This window comes from Bos grunniens, chromosome 3 (genome assembly GCF_055505025.1).
Source record: "Bos grunniens cultivar Pamir isolate PY7600 chromosome 3, Bosgru_T2T1.0, whole genome shotgun sequence".
In the NCBI taxonomy this organism is placed as follows: Eukaryota; Metazoa; Chordata; class Mammalia; order Artiodactyla; family Bovidae; genus Bos; species Bos grunniens.
Genome location: NC_141167.1, coordinates 19,193,308 through 19,216,347, shown reverse-complemented (window position 1 = coordinate 19,216,347; position 23,040 = coordinate 19,193,308). Strand labels below are relative to the sequence as shown.

Genomic DNA, 23,040 nt, shown 5'->3' with positions numbered 1-23,040 from the left:
TCTTCTGGCCTGGAGAATTCCACGGACTGTATAGTCCATGGGGTCACAAAGAGTCAAACACGACTAAGCAACTTTCACTTGCACTTTCTGCATATCCTTGGAGCAGCTCTACTATTTATTATCATTCTTGACAAGGGAAACTGATTCTAAAATCCATCCTTTTTTCCCATCAAAGCCTTTGCTTGCTTTGGTAGAAAGAACAGTGGGCTTAAAGGTAAAAAGACTGGAGTTTAAGAAAGTAACTCTTATACTTACTAGTTGTGTAACCTCAGGCATGAGATAATCAGTTCCCTTAACTCTTAAAATAGCTAAAATAAATAGGACTGATGGGAAGATCAAATGGTTTCTTGCAACAATGGAGGTCAGAACATTGTTTAAAGGTTATACAAATGTCAGTAACTGTTTCTACTCTTTTAATGTTTGACTTCTACTTTTACTGCTTCTAGATCACCTGAATTATCATCATAATTTCACTAATTTAATGAGGAAAAAAACTGTTCCAACTCACTTGGCTGTCTCCAAATTTCTGCTCTATAGGTAGGGAGATCAGGAGGCTCCTGGGAACAGAGAAGGAGGGCCACTGAAATGAGGCAAACATCTCTAACACAAGGTCTTGTCTTCAACTGGCCAGTCCATATCTGAGCTCAATGGGAAGGCTAAATCTCATAAGAACTGTAGCATAGTATTTACTGATCTCTTTAATTTTTCCTTTTCCAGAATGTAATACAGTTGAAACCATGCAGTATGTAGACTTCTCAGACTGGCTTCCTTCATTTAGCAATATACATTTAAGGCTCCTCCATACCTGCTCATGGCTTGATAGTGCATTTCTTTTTAGTGTCAAATAATAGTCCATTGCCTGGATGTACTACAGTTTGTTTATTCACTTATGTAATGAAGGCCATCTCAGTTCCTCCCAGTTGTTGGCAATTAAAAATGTTTTAAAGGTAATTAAACAAAAAGGCCTTTATTACTGTACAGACTAGAATAATGTGCAACATTTGTGCCATACTGCAATATTTCTGTGCAGTTTTTGTATAGACGTAAGTTTTCACCTCAACTGGGTAAATACCTACAAGAGTAATTGCTCTTCAGACTATGTTTAGCTTTTATAACACCTTGCCAAAATGGCTGAACCGTTCTGCATTCCTGCCAGCAATGAACGAGACTTCCTGTTGTTCCTCATCCCTGCCCGCATTTGGTGTGTCAGTGTCTTGGATTTTAGTCATTCTAATAGGTGTGTGGGGATATTTTATTCTTGTTTTAATTTGCATTTCCCTAATGACACACGCAGTTTCCCTGGTGGCTCAGTGGTAAAGAATCTGCCTGCCAATGTAAGAGAAATGGGTTCAATCCCTGGGTTGGGAAGATCCCCTGGAGGAGGGCATGGCAATCCATTCCAGTATTCTTGCCTGGGAAATCCCATGGACAGAGGAGACTGGTGGGCTACAGTCCCTGGGGTCACAAAAGAGTCAGACACAACTTACTACTAAACAACAACAACGACACATGACATGAGCATCTTTTTGTGTGTTTATTTGCTTTCTGTATATCTTGTCAGATGAGGCATCTATTAAGGTCTCTGGCCCATTTCTACCTGGGTTTGTTGTCTTCTTATTGTTGAGTTTTAAGAGTTCTTTGTATATTTTGAATAAGTCTTTCATTAAACAAGTGTTTTGCAAGTATTTTTTCTAATTCGTGGCTTGCGTTTTTATTCTTTTATCAGTTTCTTTCACAGAAGAAAAGTTTTTAATTTTGGTAAGCCAGGTTACTGATTTTTTTTCTTTCATGAATTGCACTTTTGGTTTTGTATCTAAAAACTGATTGTCAAATCCAAGGTCACATAGATTTTCTCTTGTTACCTTCTAGATGTTCTGTGATTTACATTAAGATTCCATTGCCTTGCCTATGCTCCTCTGTCACAGATCAATTGACTGTATTTGTGAATTTCTATTTCTGTACTCTATTCCATTGGTCTGTTTGTCTATTCTTTTGCCAATACCATGCTTTCCTAATTATTGTAGCTTTCTTGTAACTCTAATGTAGGATCAGTCTTTCAACTTTACTCTTCTTTATCAGTTATTATGTGGACTATTCTCAGTTGCTTGCCTTTCTATATAAACTTTAACACATTATTGACTGGAGACGGTATTAACACTTCAGGCATTAGTTTCTGCAAAAATCCTCTGGTCAATAATATTTTTAAATAAGTTTGTTGCTATCCATAAAATAACTCACCAGGATTTTAACTGAGATTATGTTGAACCTATAGATCAAGTTAGGAGGAATTGACATCTAAACAGTGTTGGATCTTTCTATATGTATTTTTTTGTGTGTGTGACAATATAAATGATATTGTGTTTTAATTTCAAATTCCAATTGTTCATTTCTGGTATATAGGAAAGCAACCGACTTTTGTATATTAACCTTGTATCCTGCTTCTTTGCAACTAACTGCTAGTTAGTTCCAGGAGTTTTTTGCCAATTCTCTGGAATTTTCTACATAGTCAATCACATCATTTGTGAACAAAGACAATTTTATTTCTTCCTTCCTAATGTCTATGCCTTTTATTTCCTTTACTGTTAGCTAGACCTTTCAGTGGGAGAAGGAAATGGCAACCTACTCCAATATTCTTGCCTGGAAAATCCTGTGGACAGTGGAGCCTGAAGGGCTGCTGTCCATAGGGTCGCACAGAGTTGGACACAACTGAAGCGCCTTAGCATGCATGAATGCACTGCAGAAGGAAATGGCAACCCACCCCAATATTCTTGCCTGGAGAATCCCAGGGACAGAGCAGCCTGGTGGGCTGCCATCTGTGGGGTTGCACAGAGTCGGACACGACTGAAGCAACGCAGCAGCAGACCTTTCAGCATAATGCTGAATAGGAATAGTAAAGAGGGACACTGTCTTTTTCCCAAACTTGGATTTCTCAGGGCTCCCCTGGTGGCTCAGCAATAAAGAATTCACCTGCAATGCAGGAGACGCATGTTCAATCCCAGGGTCATGAAGATCCCCTGGAGAAGGAAATGGCAACCTACTCCAGTATTCTTGCCTGGAAAACTCCATGGACAGAGTAGCCTGGCAGGCTACAAGCCCATGGGGTCGCAAAGAAGTCAAACACAACTTAGCGACTAAACCACTAACACCACATCTAGTTTCTCATTATCAAGCAAGATGTTAGGTATTGATTTTTTTGTAGATGTTCTTTGTCTAATTGAGCAAGCTTCTTTCTATTCCTATTTTGCTGAGAGTTTTTCCTAAAATCATGATTGGATGTTGAATTGTATCAAGTGCTTTTTTGCATCTTACAGATATAATCATATGGCTTTTCTTCTGTAGCCTGATGTGATGCAACACAGTAAGTGATATTCTAATGTTGAACTAACCTTGTATATCTGGAATAAATCCCACTTCATTAAGATGTATGGTTCTTCTTATACACTGTTAGATTCAACATGCTAATATATGTTGAGAATTTTTGCATTATGTTCATGAAAGATATTGGTCTGTAGTTTTCTTATAATGTCTTTATCTGGTTTTGGTTTCAGAGTAATGCTGGCTTCACAAAACAAATCAGGAAGTGTTCCTTCTGCTTCTATTTTTCTGGAAGAGATTGTAGAGAACTGGTATCATCTTTTCCTTAAATGTTGGCTAGAAGTCACCAGTGAAACCATCTGAACCTCTTTTTTCTGTGTTTTTGTTTTGGAAGGTTGATTATTGATTCAATTTCCTTGGTAGATACAGGCCTTTTCAGATGATCTATTTCTTTTGCATGAGTTTTGGTAGTTTGTGTCTTCCAAGGAATTGGTCTATTGCAGGCAGAGTTAGTCCTTTATGACCCTTTTAAAATCCCTGGGATCAGTAGTGGTGATCCCTCTTTCATTTCTAACATTAGTTAATTTGTGTCTTCTCTCTTTTTTTCTTGGTTAACCTGGTTAGAGGTTTATTGATTTTATTAATATTGTCAAAGAATCAGCTTTTGATTTTGTTGATTTTTCTCTACTGATTTCTACTCTTTGTTCCTATGATGGCCTCCTAAGTCTTATTTTCCTTTCCATTTCTGTTCCTCTCCAACCCGTATACTTTCCTGCAGCCCAAATCATCTTCCTACAAGTCAAAACTAATTACGTTTTTCAACTCCTTAAAATACTTCAATGGCATCTTTTGTCTTCAAGAAGCCCAAACTTCTTGCTGTCTCCTCCAAAGCCCTGTATGATTTGGTCTGCCCATTCCTCCAGACTTATCATGTCTCATCCTTAGACATCATGGAGTTTTGACAGCACAGAAAAGACAGATATTAAGTTTTTACACAAATATTTATTTCAGTTATACATAATGAAGAACTATTTAAGTAGGCCAACAGAATGTACAAGAAACTCTGAAATTGATTCAGATTTTAAAAGACTCTGAAGAAAAAACTAGAGAAAGGGTTGATAGCCAAAAATTAATATAAAATGGATTTTTGAAAATAGTATTTAGAGACCTAGAGAGCATAATGGAAGCTTTTTTTTTAATTACAGAAAAGAAGGCACATCCCAATGTACTTTTTCATTAAAAAGGTATATAAGGACAATACAGAAAATGTAAGCTCAAAAGAAATAACGTACTCACAATCTGACTGCCCTAGCACAACTGATACTACATTCTGCAGTAGTTATTACACTGTATTCAGATGTGGTTATAGTGATAGGCTTGAAGGTGATACCCTGGGTCTCAACCCTGACATGTTAGAATCACCTGGTGGAACTTTTAAACATAAAGGTAATTGAGTCTGATTCCTAATCAACTAAACCAGGACTCTGGATGGCAAGATCCTGGGTTGAGAAATACTGTATATAGACATGTCCTATGTATAAGCAGTGGCCTCCCCTTAAAGGTGAGTTTATTTTTGGTATCACTCACCTGGGAAAGTGAGTTCCTCAGACAGGAAATGCACTGTTTTAGAGCAGTATTAGACTCACATGGGGAACTTTAAGAATCCCAATGCCTAGGCCACACCTCAAGTCAATGACTTCAGAATCTTTAAGGGGTGGGAGGCAGGCATCAGTAATTTTTTAAGCTCCCCTGGTGATTCCAAGGTCAAGGTTAAGAACCACTGTGCTGAGAGCTCTGGATGAGCTACCAAGTGGGAATTTGACTTTTAAGATCTTGACCACATAGGTATCAAGAAATCTAGGAAGAAATGTGAACAGTGAGTTGTGAAACAGGCTAGAAGTCACCAAGCTAAGAACCCAGTCAAGTCCTGCAATGCTGTGCTCTCCTCTTGTGAACTAAGTATGGCCCTGGCTTCAGCTGTCTACAGGAGAGACAGAACTCTGAATTTTGCAAACCAGACTATTTTGAGTTTCTTTTACTCTCAAGGTTTATTTACCTGTTGTCCTCGTTGAATCTGTAGTGAAATATTTTTAGCTTTGCTAAGAGAAACCAAGAGAAAAGTTTTGTTGTTTCTGTTATTATTTCTCTTTTTAAAGTATTAAAGAGAACCTGTGCTCTCTGGAGTCAACACAATGGTGAAAGCAGGCTCTTAAGTGAGAGACCCTCCAGGAGATGGTGAAACTCAGGATTAAAGGCAAGGGGAGTCCACATTCATGCACTCCCATATCCCCAAATCTTCCAATACTGGGGGGAATCTGGGCTTTGTTATTAAAGATGGCACTATTCTTTCTCAGAGCTTCTTCCTCTGTCTTTAACTGATTTAACAAACATTTATTGAATATTTACTATTCACCACAAACGTTATACTAGCGTTGGGGATGGATCTGTGAGCAGGACATTCACAGTTCCTGCCTTGATAAAGTTTACTATATAGTGGTTCAAATTTAGGATCAAATTGACAGTGCAAATTTGGGGGTAAAAAATAGAAAGCGATGTTGAACATCGAGACAAGTAGGATGTTTGGTGCCAGGCTGAGAACATTTTGAATGCTGGCTTCATCACCTGTACTTCTGTGAACACAAGGAAATTACTTCTATGATTAGTTTCTCATTTAATACCGCCTACTTCAGAGAGTGATCTGCCAACTCACGCATTCAACCAACAAATATTTATTAAGCAATCAGTAAGCACTAGGCAATGTTTTAGGTGGTAGGAAACAGTAGTGAACAAATTAACTCCCCCCGCCCCAAAACACACACCTTAAGTGGGAGGAGACAGACAATCAACAAGTAAGTGGATTTCCAATAGTGATAAACACTGGAGTAAAATGACAAAGTAAAGGGAAGAGGAATGCCAATGGGGGGTGGGTTATAATTTTAAATGGCACAGTCAGGGGAGACTTCACTAAGAAAGGGACATTTGAGCTAAGGTCTGAAGAGGTGAGAGAGAATGCGATCTCTGTAGGTATCTGGAAAAGAGTGTCCCAAATAAAAGAAGGAGTAAATGCCAAGATTGACCTGGGAGTATTTTAGGAACAGCAAGGACTCCAGAATGGGCTTCCGAGGTAGCACAGTAGTAAAGAATCCACCTGCCATCACAGGAGACATAGGTTTGATCCCTGGGTTGGAGGAGCAGGATCCCTGGGGGAGGAAATGGCAACCCACTCCAGTATTCTTGCTGGTAAAATCCCATGGACAGAGAAGCCTGGTGGGCTATTGTTCATGGGGTTGCAAAGAGTCAGACAGGACTGAGCACAAGACATGACTGAGCACTGGCCAAGGAGGCCAGTAGGGAATAATAAACAAGGAGAGTAGTAAGAAAACAGGGGTCAAGACTGTGTAGGGTCTTGGTGGAGCATGGTAGAAACTCTGACTTTGAGATTTCCCTTGTGGTCCAGTGGCTAAGACTCCACGCTCCCAATGCAGGGGGCCCAGGTTCTAACCCTGGTCAAGGAACTGGATCCTACATGCCACAACTAATCGAATTTGAAAGCTGCAACTAAAGAGTCCTCATGCCGCAATGAAAATTGAAGACCCTGTGTGCTGCAGCTAAGACCCAGCACAGTCAAACAAACTCTGACTTTTAGTCAAAGAGAAATGAAGAGCCATGAGAGAGTTCCGATCACTGAAGTAACCAGATCTATCTTGCACTGTAACAGGATCACTGGGCTTCAGTATGCAAGTAGACCTTAGGGTGGCAAGTGGGAAAGCAAGGAGAGAAGCTAGAATGCAACAATGAGGTATGAGGACGTTACGGCTGCTGCACAGAGTTAACAGTGCTGGATGTAGTGAGAAGCGGTTGGATCTAGAGGTACGTACGGTAAAGCCAATAGAGTTTGTTGATGACTAGTTTGGTGTTACGGAGAAGGCAATGGCAACCCACTCCAGTACTCTTGCCTGGAAAATCCTATGGATGGAGGAGCCTGGTAGGCTACAGTCCATGGGGTCGCCAGGAGTTGGACACGACTGAACGACTTCACTTTCACTTTTCACTTTCATGCATTGCAGAAGGAAATGGCAACCCACTCCAGTGTTCTTGCCTGGAGAATCCCAGGGATGGGGAGGCCTGGTGGGCTGCTGTCTATGGGGTCGCACAGAGTTGGATACGACTGATGCAACTTAGCAGCAGCAGCAGCAGTTTGGTGTTAAACATATGATGCTATGATCTTTGACCTGAACAAGTGGAAGGATGAGGTTGCCATTTACTTGGGTAGGCAAGATCTGGGAGGCAGGGGGTATGAATCAGGAGGTTTTTTTCTGGACATGTTAAATGTAAGATGCCTAATATACATTCAAGTAAAGGAGGCCACTGGATAAATGAGTATGGAGTGTGGGGAAAGAGAAGAGATTGAACTATAAATTTGGGAGTCCTCAGCATATAGATGACATGTAAGCCATGAGCTCTTCAGGCACTCTGTCTACCAGATCTAATCCCTTGAATCTATTCATCACCTCCACGGTGTAATCATAAGGGATTTGATTTCAGTCATACCTGAATGGCCTAGCGGTACTCCCTACTGTCTTCAATTTAAGCCTGAATTTTGCAATAAGGACCTCACAATTTGAGTCACAGTCAGTTCCAGGTCTTGTTTTTGCTGACTGAATACAGCTTCTCCCTCTTTTGCTGCAAAGAATATAATCAATCTGATTTTGGTGTCGACCATCTGGGGATGTCCATGTGTAGAGTCGTCTCTTGTGTTGTTGGATACTGCTTTAATGGCAAAGTGAAGAGGAACTAAAGAACCTCTTGGTGAGGGTGAAAGAGGAGAGTGAAAAAGCTGACTTAAAACTCAACATTCAAAAAACTAAGATCATGGCATCTGGTCCTATCACTTCATGACAAATAGAAGCAGAAAAAGTGGAAGCAGTGACAGATTTTATTTTCTTGGACTCCAAAATCACTGCAGACGGTGACTGCAGCATGAAATTAAATGATACTTGCTCCTCGGAAGGAAAGTGATGACAAATCTAGACAGTGTATTAAAAAGCAGAGACATCACTTTGCCAACAAAGGTCTGTCTAGTCAAGGCTATGGTTTTTCCAGTAGTCATGTATGGACGTGAGAGTTGGACTATAAAAAAGGCTGAGCATAGAAGAACTGATGTTTTCAAACTGTGGTGCTGGAGAAGACTCTTGAGAGTCCTTTGCACTGCAATATCAAACCAGGCAATCCTAAAGAAAATCAACCCTAAATATTCATTGGAAGGACTGTTGCTGAAGCTGAAGCTCCAATACTTTGGCTACCTGATGCAAAGCTGACTCACTGAAAAAGACCCTGATGCTAGGGAAGGCTGAAGGCAAAAAGAGAAGGAGTGGCAGATGGTAGGATGGTTAGATAGCATCACCGCCTCCATGGATATGAATTTGAGCAAACTTCAGGAGATAGTGGAGGACAGATGAGCCTGGCAGGCTGCAGCCCATGGGGGTCACAAAGAGTCAGACACGACTTAGGACTGAATAACAACAAGACATGAGACTGGATGAGGTCATGTGAGTGGCTGTTTTGAGGAACAGGTAACACAGAAAGTACCTAGTATGGCCCTGGGTATATAGTAGCTGCTCAATAAACACTTTATCCTGGCAGCCATAGGAGATTTGGCAGTCTGTTCTGGAAATAGTAAGCTATGCCTCAACATGTGTTTTAGACTACCCCATGTTTATAGGTCTTTCTTGATTGGTTTGGTTTTCACAAGCCTTTGGGAGTTAAAAGTTGTTGGTTTTGGCTTCCATATCCTTGTATCTTCACACAGAATTCCTTATGAAATGAGGCTGAACAATAACGCCTCCATGCTCTTGCCCACATGGCAACCATAAAACCCCACACTGTGGCAGCAGACAGGAGCTTTCCCAGAGCACACACCCACACCCAGCTGAAACAGATGACACTTCCATTTAATTAAATCAGCTTCCAGAAGGCTGACATCAGCTTAGGAAAAACACACCTGGACACCCGGCTCTGGTGCCTTCACGGCTCCAGATGGCTCTTGTCTCCGCTGGACTGATGGGCACATTCCCGGCTCCTGGTGTCATCTTCCTCATAATTGAGACTGAGATTTCCTCAGGGTTCTGTCCGAGGGCTCTGCTTCCAGATACTGGCAGGCCTCACTCCCTCTCTTTTGTTGAGTCTTTGCTAAAATCTACCTTTTAAGGAGGATTGCCCTATCCCATTTAAACATGCAGTCTCTTCTCCAGCATTCCCTTGTCCTGCTCTATCTTCTTCCACAGCATTCATCACCTTCCAAGATACTGCAAAGCTTGTTGATCACACTTTCCATTTACTGACCACCTGTTCACTGGTATATCCACAGAGCACAGAAGACTGCTGACACATGGTAGCTACCTAAGAAGCTGTGAATGAAGGAGAAAGCGCTTCTCTCTTCTCTCAATGTCTGGGCACAGCCTGCAAGCCTGAGCCCTGTTCTAGGACCCTCCACTTGGCACAGTAGATTCCTTTTGGAGAACCCAGAGTCTCTCCAGGGGCCAGACTTGAAACTTCTGGAGGTATCATCCAATTGGGCTGCAGCTGAGTGCATGGAGCAGCCTGAGTGCCCAACCTCCAGGGAACACATGTTCTCGGACAATTCTTGGACAACTATGAGGCCAACAAAACCCAACTTGCCACCCTCACATCCTGTTATTTACTCCCTCGATGCCACCCTCATCAGTTCTTTTGTGCCCAAGTCACTGCTCTCTGCTTCTCCTTGGTCCAGTCTCTCACTTCTCTCCCCCATCACCACACTATAACTCACCATTGTCTCCCATAAAGCCTCATTTCCTTACAGCCTCAACTTCTTCAGTGAATGTTCCTTCCATCTTCTAATTTCATAGAAACCTGGGTCTCCCCTGAAAACACCATTTCCTCTACAGCCTTGTGATAGAGGCAGCTCTTTCTTCTATACCCTATGCATCTGAAGATCCCTCATACCTCTTTGTACTCCATTTATGCTTCTGAGTCACTAGTATGTCATCTTTCTTTACAAAAACAAAAGAAAAAAAAAACAGGGACTTCCCTGGTGGTCCAGTGGCTAAGACTCCATGCTCCCAAGGCAAGGGGCCCAGGTTTGATCCCTGGTCAGGAACGAGATCCCACATGCCTCAACAGAGACCCGGCACAGCCAAATAAATGAATAAATATGAACCAAAATGAAAGCCTGTTCATTGCTCATACTATCCAGAAGTACTACTTTCTTCCCTCCCCTGCTGGTCTCATTCACTCCCTCCCGCTTCACTTACACTTCAGCTCACAACACATCCTTTCCAACCAAGCCTGTAAGGCTGTTCATGTGGCTTAGAATTTTCAGTTTTATCCCACTAACAAACCATACAGTCAGTACTCAAGAAATATTTTCTAAGTGAACAAGTGAATAAATGAAGTCTGGGGCGTAAAGCAGGAGGCAAGCTGAGGTTCAGGTCTCATTTTGGGGTATATGCTTCCCAGGTTACCAGACACTGATAAGGGTACAGCACAGGTTGTATCTCAACCTTGGGTGATTACTTTTATCCCCACTTTATACTAGGAAACAGGCTAGCGGTTAAATAACTCACTCAAGATTACAGCTAGTAAGATGTGGAATGGGGCTTTAAAAATCCACATCTGATTCCACAGTCCACATTTTTAACCTCCAAAAAAATACTGCCTTCCTGAAGAATACAGCCTGCTGTTAAAGGAAAAGATCTTGTACAGCTCCATAAGTATTCTGAACAATTTTCATAGTCCTGACAAGTGATTTTGTCATAAAGACATAAGCAGCAGGGAATTCTCAAAGGAAACAGAAACCACTTATTACACAAAAACATAATTAGAAGAATATAATGAAGAACAAAAAAAAAAATCCAAGATACTTCTTTCCAGGTTTTTGAAGTGTCATTTGATATAGAGGTATTTTAAATGTATTTGTATAAACAGCTTACCCTTGAAAAACAAGTGGTTAGGGGTGCTGACCCTCCACACAGTCAAAATCTGCACATATAAGTCTGCATATAACCACATATGTGGTTCCTCCATATCCATTATTCTGCGTGCTCCAATTCATTCAGTCACAGATTGTATAGTACTGAACTGTGTACTGTTGAAAAAAATCCACATATAAGTGGATGCACTTCAGTTCAAGGGTCAACTGCAATAGAATTTCAAGAATAAAAAACACCTGGGGTGGAGAGGCAATTCCCATGCAGATATATCTGTGCTGCATTCTCGGTGAAGGGCCAGCATGTATGATTTGTGAGCCAAATCTGACCCACTATCTGTTTCTGTGAGATAAGAATGTCTTTTACATTTTCAATGGTGGGTTTAAAAATTAGAAGAATAATACTTAATGACATAAAAATAACATTAAATTAAAATTTCAGTGTCCATAAATAAAAAGTTTTGTTGGAATACAGCTAAGCCATACTCATCTGTATGTGTTATCTATGGTTGCTTCCACAACACATCAGCGGAGACAGGTGTGACAGAGATAGCAAAACTCCCAAAACTCAGAGATATTGACCATCTGACTCTATAAAAAGAGCTGGACAATCTTGTTATAGGTCACTTCCTCTGACTTAGCTTCCAGGTCACTAATCCTGTCTTTAGTTGTATCTAATCCAATGCAGTACTTGGATGCAATCTCAAAAACAACAGAATGATTTCTGTTCGTTTCCAAGGGAAACCATTCAATATCACGGTAATCCAAGCCTATGCCCCAACCAATAGTACTAAGAAGCTGAAGCTGAACAGTTCCATGAAGACCTACAAGACCTTTTAGAACTAACACCCAAAAAAGATGTCCTTTTCATTATAGGGGACTGGAATGCAAAAGTAGGAAGTCAAGAAATACCTGGGGTAACAGGTAAATTTGGCCTTGGAATACGGAATGAAGCAGGGCAAGGGCTAATAGAGTTTTGCCAAAAGAATGCACTGGTCATAGCAAACACCCTCTTACAACAACACAAGAGAAGACTCTACACATGGACATCACCAGATGGTCAACACCGAAATCAGATTGATTATATTCTTTGCAGCCAAAGATGGAGAAGCTCTATACAGTCAGCAAAAACAAGACCAGGAGCTGACTGTGGCTCAGATCATGAACTCCTTATTGCCAAATTCAGACTTAAATTGAAGAAAGTAGGGAAAACCACTAGACCGTTCAGGTATGACCTAAATCAAATCCCTTATGATTATACAGTGGAAGTGAGAAATAGATTTAAGGGCCTAGATCTGATAGATAGAGTGCCTGATGAACTATGGAATGAGATTCGTGACATTGTACAGGAGACAGGGATCAAGACCATCCCCATGGAAAAGAAATGCAAAAAAGCAAAATGGCTGTCTGGGGAGGCCTTACAAATAGCTGTGAAAAGAAGTGAAAAGCAAAGGAGAAAAAGAAAGATATAAGCATCTGAATACAGAGTTTCAAAGAATAGCAAGGAGAGATAAGAAAGCCTTCCTCAGCGATCAATGCAAAGAAATAGAGGAAAACAACAGAATGGGAAAGACTAGAGATTTCTTCAAGAAAATTAGAGATACCAAGGGAACATTTCATGCAAAGATGGGCTCGATAAAGGACAGAAATGGTATGGACCTAACAGAAGCAGAAGATATTAAGAAGAGGTGGCAAGAATACACAGAAGAACTATACAAAAAAGATCTTCATGACCAAGATAATCACAATGGTGTGATCACTCACCTAGAGCCAGATATCCTGGAATGTGAAGTCAAGTGGGCCTTAGGAAGCATCACTACGAACAAAGTTAGTGAAGATGATGGAATTCCAGTTGAGCTATTTCAAATTCTGAAAGAGATGATGCTGTGAAAGTGCTGCACTCAATATGCCAGCAAATTTGGAAAACTCAGCAGTGGCCACAGGACTGGAAAAGGTCAGTTTTCATTCCAATCCCAAAGAAAGGCAATGCCAAAGAATGCTCAAACTACTGCACAATTGCACTCATCTCACACGCTAGTAAAGTAATGCTCGAAATTCTCCAAGCCAGGCTTTAGCAATACATGAATCGTGAACTTCCTGATGTTCAAGCTGGTTTTAGAAAAGGCAGAGGAACCAGAGATCAAATTGCCAGTATCCACTGGATCATGGAAAAAGCAAGAGAGTTCCAGAAAAACATCTATTTCTGCTTTATTGACTATGCCAAAGCCTTTGACTGTGTGGATCACAACAAACTGTGGAAAATTCTTCAAGAGATGGGAATACCAGACCATCTGACCTGCCTCTTGAGAAACCTATATGCAGGTCAGGAAGCAAGAGTTAGAACTGGACATGCAACAACAGACTGGTTCCAAATAGGAAAAGGAGTACGTCAAGGCTGTATATTGTCACTCTGCTTATTTACTTTATATGCAGAGTACATCATGAGAAACGCTGGGCTGGAAGAAGCACAAGCTGGAATCAAGATTGCCAGGAGAAATATCAATAACCTCAGATATGCAGATGACACCACCCTTATGGCAGAAAGTGAAGAGGGACTAAAAAGCCTCTTGATGAAAGTGAAAAAGGAGAGTGAAAAAGTTGGCTTAAAGCTCAATATTCAGAAAATGAAGATCATGGCACCTGGTCCCATCACTTCATGGGAAATAGATGGGGAAACAGTGGAAACAGTGTCAGACTTTATTTTTCTGGGCTCCAAAATCACTGCAGATGGTGACTACAGCCATGAAATTAAAAGACGCTTACTCCTGGGAAGGAAAGTTATGACCAACCTAGATAGCATATTCAAAAGCAGAGACATTACTTTGCCAACAAAGGTCCATCTAGTCAAGGCTATGGTTTTTCCAGTGGTCATGTATGGATGTGAGAGTTGGACTGTGAAGAAAGCTGAGCACCGAAGAATTGATGCTTTTGAACTGTGGTGTTGGAGAAGACTCTTGAGAGTCCCTTGGACTGCAAGGAGATACAACCAGTCCATTCTGAAGGAGATCAGTCCTGGGTGTTCATTGGAAGGACTGATGCTGAGGCTGAAATTCCAATACTTTGGCCACCTCATGTGAAGAGCTGACTCACTGGAAAAGACTCTGATGCTGGGAGGGATTGGGGGCAGGAGGAGAAGGGGACAACAGAGGATAAGATGGCTGGATGGCATCACCGACTCGATGGACATGAGTTTGAATGAACTCCTGGAGTTGGTGATGGACAGGGAGGCCTGGCGTGCTGCGATTCATAGGGTTGCAAAGAGTCGGACGTGACTGAGTGACTGCACTGAAATGAACCTGCTGCTAAATACATCTACTGAGGTTTTCATTTTGGTCACTGTATTTTTCAATTCTGTCTTTCTAATCTAATACTTTGCTTTTTATAGTTCCGTATTACATGTATGAATGCTTGTGCTCAATTGCTCAGTCATGTCCAAATCTTTCCAACCCCATGGACTGTAGCCTGCCAGGCTCCTCCATGTATGGAATTTTTCCAGGTAAGAATATTGGAGCAGGTTGCCATTTCCTTCTCCAAGGGACTGTCCCAACCCAGGGATCGAACCTGTTGTCCTGTGTCTCTGGCATTGGCAGGCAGATTCTTTACCATTGACCACCTGGGAAGCCCCTATTACATGTATCGTTCAATCTTATCTTTATTTCCTTAAATACAGAGTATCTAATTACTTTATAAACTGTGTCTGATAACTCCAATTTCGGAAGTCTTTGTGGGTCCCCCTCTGTCATCTGTTGTTGTTCATGGTTCTCTCTAAAGAAGTGTTATTTCCTTGTGTGCTTAGTTATTTTTTCCTGTGAGCCGTTCATTTCCTTGAAAAGTTATTCATGAGAAATTCATGTCTTCCTCCAGAGAGGAATTGCATTTGCTTTTATCATGCTTGGAGGCATGGCCAGTTTGGAGTACCTTACACAGAGTTCACAGCTTGAGGTTCTGTGGACCAACTGAGTATGAGAGCCCAGGCTGTGAATATCAACTGTTTCCTCTTTATTGACTTATTGCCCTAATCCACTTAGAGCTCTGGCAGCTGCCGGGAGCCGGCATATTGCATATTAAGTGCATATTGCATATTGCATATTGAGTGCAGCACTTTCCACAGCATCATCTTTCAGGATCTGGAATAGCTCAACTGGAATTCTATCACTGCCGGGAGCCAGCGTGAGGAACCCCGCCCATGACAAAGGTCATGAGGAAGGAGGCTCGGCATACGCAAAGGCGGGATCGAGCTTCAGGAGTCCCCCTGGAAATTCTCGAGCATTTACACCCAAAACCAGAGTCTGCCTACTTTCTGCTTTGTGCTCTCACCTACACCTCTGACTTTACGGGGGGCTGTCCCCCACTACCTCTCTCTGAAAAAAGAGTTAGCTTACAGTTCCAGTTAATAATTCCTGGGTGTGACAGTGTTTAACCTACAAACTCCTTTGGAAATCCTCTAGCCTGCCTGAATAGGTTTTTCCGGCCACATGTGATTGTTCAGAGCCTCCCAACTGTGAGAGGCAGGAGATGTTCTAAACTGTCTAAATACACATTCTTTTGAGTAGTTAAAAGATTGATTGGAAATTGTATTGGTGAAGGGATTTTCACTTGTTGGGCCAATGTTTGCTGCTAAGTTTCCATATCCCTTACCTGCTGTGTCCCTGGCAGTGTATTGATTAATATAATTGGTATAAGTAGTAGCTTTAATGTTTGTAACCTGGGACCCTTGAGTTAATTCTTTTTATTGTTATAGCCCACCACACCTTTGCTCTGTAGGAATGCAACTTTATCTAATGCTTTTGGAGGGTGGCTCCTGACCAATCACCTTTAGAGAAAAATAAGTTTTCTGAAGAAAAGGTCTTAAAATGTTAACAGGCCTCCGGGCCAGAAGATGATGCAAATCACCTAAGCTTTTGCATATGATAAGTCTGCAGGAAGAAAGCCTGGCTTGCTGCATGACTCTACCCCTTCCCCCATTATCCTCTATGCATAACTTAAGGTATAAAAACTACTTTGGAAAATAAAGTGCGGGCCTTGTTCACCGAAACTTGGTCTCACCATGTCGTTCTTTCTCTTACCTTCTGGCTGAATTATTCAGCCTCTTTTCTACACTGAATTTCCTCACTGAGCTATCCTTATTTCAGCCTCTTTTCTCCACTGAATTTCCTCACTGAGCTATCCTCATTCTATTACTCTTTATATCCTTAATTAACGTTTAATTAAGCAATTGTTTCCTGATCTTCGCCTACGCCGCCTCTCCTTCGAATACCCTGGATCAGCCGGGGCTGGTCCCCGGCAGGCAGCCTCTCCTGCAGTCCTGGCTTAGGGGTACAGTTTTAGTTCTAGTTTATCCTTATGTTGAATCCTTTGGCATTCCAGTTCAATGCAGAAAGGATCAAAAGATGGAAAGTTAGTAGACCTAGAGGTGAGAATGAGAAAGTCTACCACTTAATCAGAGTTTAAGAAGAGGAGTAGAGAGAGAGACAATTGGGCAGAGGCAATATTTAAAGAAGATAATGGCTGAAAAATTTCCAGAACACATGAATTCTTATGGGATAGAAGCTAAATGAATCCAATCAAGATAAATAAGAAATTTCTACATTTGCATATTTACTCATAGAACTCTTTTTTATTCTTCATAAAAACCTGAGGAAATGGGTATTATTATTCATGTTTTTGATAAGGGAAAATTGTGATTCATAGTGCAAAAATGAATTATCTAAGGTTATATAATCCTAAGCAGAAGGGGTGGAATTCAAATCCAGTTCTGATCCAAGCGTAGGTCCTTTCCTACGCATCAGAAATAGAACACAACATAGCGGAGAAAGACTTCGTAAGGGGAGGTCTGGATATTTCCAAGGAATTACCTCTGAAAACCAGAATCCTTAACCTGGAAACTTCTCTCTGGAACAGATAAAAACCTTTCCCATGTGTCTGTATTTTGTTCTGAAGATAACCTTGGATTAGAAAGGCCTTTTCAGTACGAGGCAGGAAAGCTGGAGCTTGTACCTTGACCTCTGAGGTAAATCTAATGAAGCCAAGCCAATTCCCCAGGCTAAAGACCAAGTTGACTCAAATGGTTTATAGAACCGGCCTGGTACACAAAAAGAAGCTGTACAAGAGCCTACCACGTACCACCCAACTGTCAGAACAGCAGGCCAAGTGTCCTCCGATTCCCCCTTCTCACACTGCTGAAGACAGCTTAAACACTATAGTTAACATGTCCTGGATACCACGTCTTTTGTTCATCAGTGTGATGTGACTTGGTAAATTACTACATCTCTTCCGTTCTGAGGGCATTTCACTTGCTTATAGCTTATGCTTGATTTGTTTTTTGCCCAGAGCACTAAATTAAGGATTTTCTAAGGGTGAAGCCTATAGATTCCTAGCATTATCAAGCCCCATTCCCTGGATGGTAACATGCGGCTGACAACTGTACACTAGCTTGGTAGACAGAACAGACCACTCTTCCCTTGTGGCTGCCTCCATGATGTATAAAAGCTGGCAGAACTGCAGCACCTGAGCTCATGGTGTGGGGCACCAGAGCCAAGAGGCCAGATGCCAGGAAAAGGGGCTACATGCCAGACCATTCAGTGGGAAAGCCAAATAACTCTGGGCTGGTGTCTTGCATGTGGGTGCAGCCATCACCATCAGAAGCAGCTGTGGTCAAGGCCTCAAGCAGGAGAGGAAAGAAAGGAGACTCAATTCTGATCTTTCTCATCTGTCTGGTACAGGACAGGGGCAAGGGTATATGAAGATGACTAACCACAGCAAGGAGCCACAGACAGTTCTGCAACACTTTACTGCACACCGGCCATGTGAGGGGGTCCTGGACAGGGCATGAACAGAGGGGTACAGCCCAGTCTCCAGGCAGCCAGTCTAATGAGGGAGGCACACAGGCACCTGTCATCATGCAGCCATGCAGCCAGCCACGCAGCCATGTGTTCAGTGTTGACTTAGCACCTAACAACCATATGCTGGCGCTGCCCTGGTGCTCAGGAGGCCGAGAGGGCCAGAATAGGGAAGGATTCTGAAAGAATGAGATACTTATTTGAAAATCCCTGTAAATTCACCATTTCTGTACAGTTCTTACAACCCTGTGAGGTCCTTGTGTTACAGGTGAAACTGAGGCTCGGAGTGGTTAAGTGGTCAGCCCTAAATCACAAAGAAAGTAAATGGCAGTCTGGGATTTGAATCAAGCACGGCCTGGCTCTGAGCCTGCACTCTTGATAAATGAATAACTATTACACTTAATTATAGTATAATGAAATGATGGGTGTCAGAGGTAGAAAATTCACAGGAAGCGGAGGAAGAGATAACTAATTCTGTATAGGAAGGAGGTGGTTCTTAAGTTTTCCTAGTGGACAAACAAGGAAAGGGGATTTGAGACATGGATAATAAACATATACAAGGATAGAGGGAAAGCCAGGATCTACCTGTTGGAGAGAGACAGGAGTTAAAGCCGGGAGGAAACCTGAGCACAGAAGGCTTTGCATGCCTGGCTGCGAAGCGTCTTGAAAGCTTTGCACTGTCTCCTGCCGTGGTTTAGTCAGCCTCCACTCTGCAGCTGAAGCCTTTCCTCCTTGTCCTTCAAACTCCAGTGGGGTGTGGTGGGGGGAGGTGCACGCTCCTTCTGTAATCAGCTCCCTGTGCCAGCCAAATCTAAGGCCTTATATTTGCACCCACAGACTGTAACATGCTCTAAGCTTCAGCGGACAGACGGAGGACAGACGCCCCAGGAGTGATGAGAGCTGGCCCCTTGAGGCCGGCCTCCAGCTCTCACAGATCTCTATCACAAAGTCAAGAAACTGGGTCATTCTACTCACAATTTAGAATCCAACTTCAGGAGGAAGCCCAATCGATCATATTCTGAAAGAGAAAAGTAAAGCAGAAAGTGTCACTGATGTCAAGTCATTGCAGACAGTAGCAGATTGCATTCCCCAACCGAGTCCCAGACCACCGGGGCAGACAAATGCTTCTAGATCCAAACACAAAAACCGCAAGTAAATTTAAGTCACCAAATTCTTGTTGAACGCCTGTCTTGTGAAGGACCAGGTTCAGTGCTAGGCATTTCCCAGGCCTTATGGGCCAACCACTGTTATGCTGACATATAACTGCCTACCTGTTTAAATGTGGTACTTGAAATTTAAATTTAGTAAGCCGAAAAAATGGGCCCCTTGAAGAATTAAGAGGGTCAGTAAGCAACCTCTGCTTCCTCTAAGCTCTTAGATTTATGCTGCATATACAATAGAATATTAAACAGCCATAAAAAGGAACAAAATAGTGCCATATGCAGAGAGGTGGATGGACCTAGAGACGGTCATACAGAGTGAAGGAAGTCAGAAAGAGAAAAATATCATATATTAACACACAGATGTAGAATCTAGAAAAATGGTACCGATGATCTTCTTTGCAAAGCAGAAATAGAGACACAGACGTAGAGAACAAAAGTATGGATACCAAAGTGGGAGGTGGTGGGGTGGTGGGATGGACTGGGAGATTGGGATTCACATACATATACTCCTGTGTATAAATAGATAACTAATGAGAACCTACTGTATAGCACAGGGAACTCTACCCAGTGCTTAGGGAAGGAAATCCAAAAAAGAGGGGATATATGTATACATCTGGCTGAAATTCACTTTGCTGTATAGCAAAAACGGACATATTTTTAAAGCAACTATACTCCAATTTTTAAAAAAAGATTTATACTGAATCAGTCATGTTAACTCTGGGGTGAAAATATGGCAGCCAAGGGATCTTCAGATTCGCAGCAATGATTCACTCCATGACAATCACAAAGCAGTAAAAGATCTGACTTCATACAGGATAGGAAATTTAAAATGAAATCTAAAAGCAAATTGACAATATGTTTGTAACAAATGGTAAATCATGAATATTGTACTTAATTTCTCTACATTTGCCTCATTCTAAAACAAAGTTGAAGCAGTTTTACAAAGTACAAGATTTTAAAAAGGAAAAAATCTTTTTAAAAATCTTGTAGGCCAAAGGAGAAATAAGCAAAGGAAAAAACAATAAAAAGCAGCCAGGATAGAAATACTAAAAAGTGCATGTCCTAAGGTTTTATGTGCTTGCTGGGAGAGGATTACAGACATATCCCTAAGATTTCTCACAGATAAAACTAAACACAAAGCACTGTTATAATGGTTTATAGTGTCCATAAAATGAACCAGGAGAATCCCAGATCTTCTTAATACTAAGATTTTAGGGATGTTTCCTCTGGGTCCTCAAAGATATTTGTATAAAATGATGATAAGGAGTGTCATATAATTGCTTATTTTATATAGCTTTGTCAATGAGTGCTAAGTATGTGTGTGTGTCTGTGTAGAGTGGCTAAATTAAAATAAGGTGGTCTAGGAATGTATTGGGTTGACCAAAAAGTTCATTTGGGAATTCCCATAACATCTTACAGAAAACCCAAATGACCTTTTTGGCCAACTCAACAGCTCGCAGTTGGCCTAGTTCAATCTGAGGATAAAACAGAATACCAAGCCTAAACAGCTGGAAGAGGCCAAGCAGCACACAGCTTCCAAAGAACTTCATCTTTAATAAGCAGTTCAGTTCAGTTGCTCAGTCGTGTTCAACTCTTTGTGACCCCAGGGACTGCAGCATGCCAGGCTTCCCTGTCCATCACCAACTCCTGGAGCTTGCTCAAATTCATGCCCATCAAGTTGGTGATGCCATCCAATCATCTCATCCTTTATCATCCCCTTCTCCTCCTGCCTTCAGTCTTTCTCAGCATCAGGGTCTTTTCCAATGAGTTAGTTCTTCGCATCAGGTGGCCAAAGTATTGGAGCTTCAGCTTCAGCATCAGTCCTTCCAATGAATATTCAGGATTGATTTCCTTTACGATTGATTGATCTCCTTGCAGTCCAAGGGACTCTCAAGAGTCTTCTCTAACACCACAGTTCAAAAGTATCAATTCTTCGGTGCTCAGCTTTCTTTATGGTCCAACTCTCACATCCATACATGAGCAAGGAATGGCCAAGAGAGGAAAATTACCCACACCGATAACCTGCAAGGCCAATTAAGGCCAGACTGTACACTTTCATAAACAGCTGAGCTCCAGGGAGTCATTCGTCTTCTTAAAACTGAAGATGTACCAAATAGGACACACGACTCAACAGGAGACTTGCCTCCCAAGAGAATTTTGCTGTTCTTGTTCAGTGGCTAAGTCATGTCCAACTCTTTCTGATCCCATGGAATGCAAAACGCTAGGCTTTCCTGTCCTCGTTCTCTTGCAGAGTTTGCTCAAATTCGTGTCCATTGAATTGGTGATGCTGTCTAACTATCTCATCCTCTGTCGCCCCCTTCTGCTTTTCCTTCAGTCTTTCCCAGCATTAGGGTCTTTTCCAATGAGTCAGCTCTTTGCATCAGGTGGCCAAAGTACTGGAGCTTCAGCTTCAGCAACAGTCCTTCTAATGAATATTTAGGGTTGATTTTTTTTTAGGATTGACTGGTTTGATCTTGCAGTCCAAGGGACTCTCAAGAGTCTTCATCAGTACCACAGTTCGAAAGCATCAATTCTTCTGTGTTCAGCCTTCTTTATGGTCCAAATCTCACATTTGTACACGACTACTGGAAAAACCACAGCATTGATTATATGGACCTTTGTCAGCAAAGTAATGTCTCTGCTTTTTAATACGCTGTCTAGGTTTGTCATAGCGTTCCTTTTTTTTTTTTTTTTATGGTCCTCTCTGTTATTTTATTTTATTTTAAATTTAAATTTATTTATTTTAATTGGAGGCTAATTACTTTACAATATTGTATTGGTTTTGCCATACATCAACATGAATCCGCCACGGGTGTACTTGTGTTCCCCACCCTGAACCCCCCTCCCACCTCCCTCCCTGTACCATCCCTCTGAGTCATCCCAGTGCACCAGCCCCAAGCATCCTGTATCCTGCATTGAACCTGGACTGGCAATTAGTTTCTTATATGATATTACACATGTTTCAATGCCATTCTCCCAAATCCTTTCAAAGAGAGAGCAGATTGTTTAATTTCACGCTGGTCATCATCTGCAGTGATTTTGGAGTTCAAGAAAATAAAATCTGTCACAGCTTCCACTTTTTCCCCTCCTATTTGCCATGAAGTGATGGGACCAGATACCATGATCTTAGCTTTTTGAATGTTAAGTTTCAAGCCAGCCTTTTCACTCTCCTCTTTCACCTTCATCAAGAGGCTCTTTAGTTCCTCTTTGCTTTCTGCCATTAGAGTGGTATCATCCGCATATCTGAGGTTGCTGATATTTCTCCCTGTAATCTTTCTTTTTCTTTTTTTAATTCTAAAAACACCCAGTGTGGTCATGGTACTCTGTACTGTGCTTAGGCTGAAGTTCATATTCCTTAACTTATATTCCTTGGCAGGTAAGGCTTTTCACACCTTGGTCTTTTTTTTTTTTAATTTTTAAAATTAATTTATTTTTAATTGAAGGATAATTGCTTTACAGAATTTTGTTGTTTTCTGTTAAACATCAACATGAATCAGTCATAGGTATACATATGTCCCGTCCCTCCCTGCAATCTTGATTCTAGCTTGTGATTCATCCAGCCTAGCATTTCGCATATAAGTTAAATAAGGGTGACAATATACACTCTTGTTGTATTCCTTTCCCAATTTTGAACCAGTTATTCCATTTCCTGTTCTGTTGCTTCTTGACCTGCATACAGGTCTCTCAAGAGACAAGTAAGGTGGTCTGGTAATCCTTACTCTTTAAGAATTTTCCAGTTTGCTGTGATCCACACTGT

General features: G+C 41.5%; 1 protein-coding gene across 18 annotated transcripts in view; it reads right to left on the bottom strand.

Annotated features, from left to right (window-relative positions):
- The window catches only part of ST3GAL3 (ST3 beta-galactoside alpha-2,3-sialyltransferase 3), a 215,468-nt gene that overhangs the window by 82,702 nt on the left and 109,726 nt on the right, over window positions 1-23,040 (bottom strand). For all 18 annotated transcript variants that reach the window (XR_015157735.1, XR_015157732.1, XR_015157733.1 and 15 more), the window contains one exon: window positions 19,096-19,138. Coding sequence is in view for 10 of the 18 variants with exons in the window: in XM_086384037.1 (XP_086240163.1) it covers window positions 19,096-19,138 (43 nt within the window). In the remaining 8 variants the exon portion in view is untranslated. The remainder of the gene's footprint in view (window positions 1-19,095; window positions 19,139-23,040) is intronic.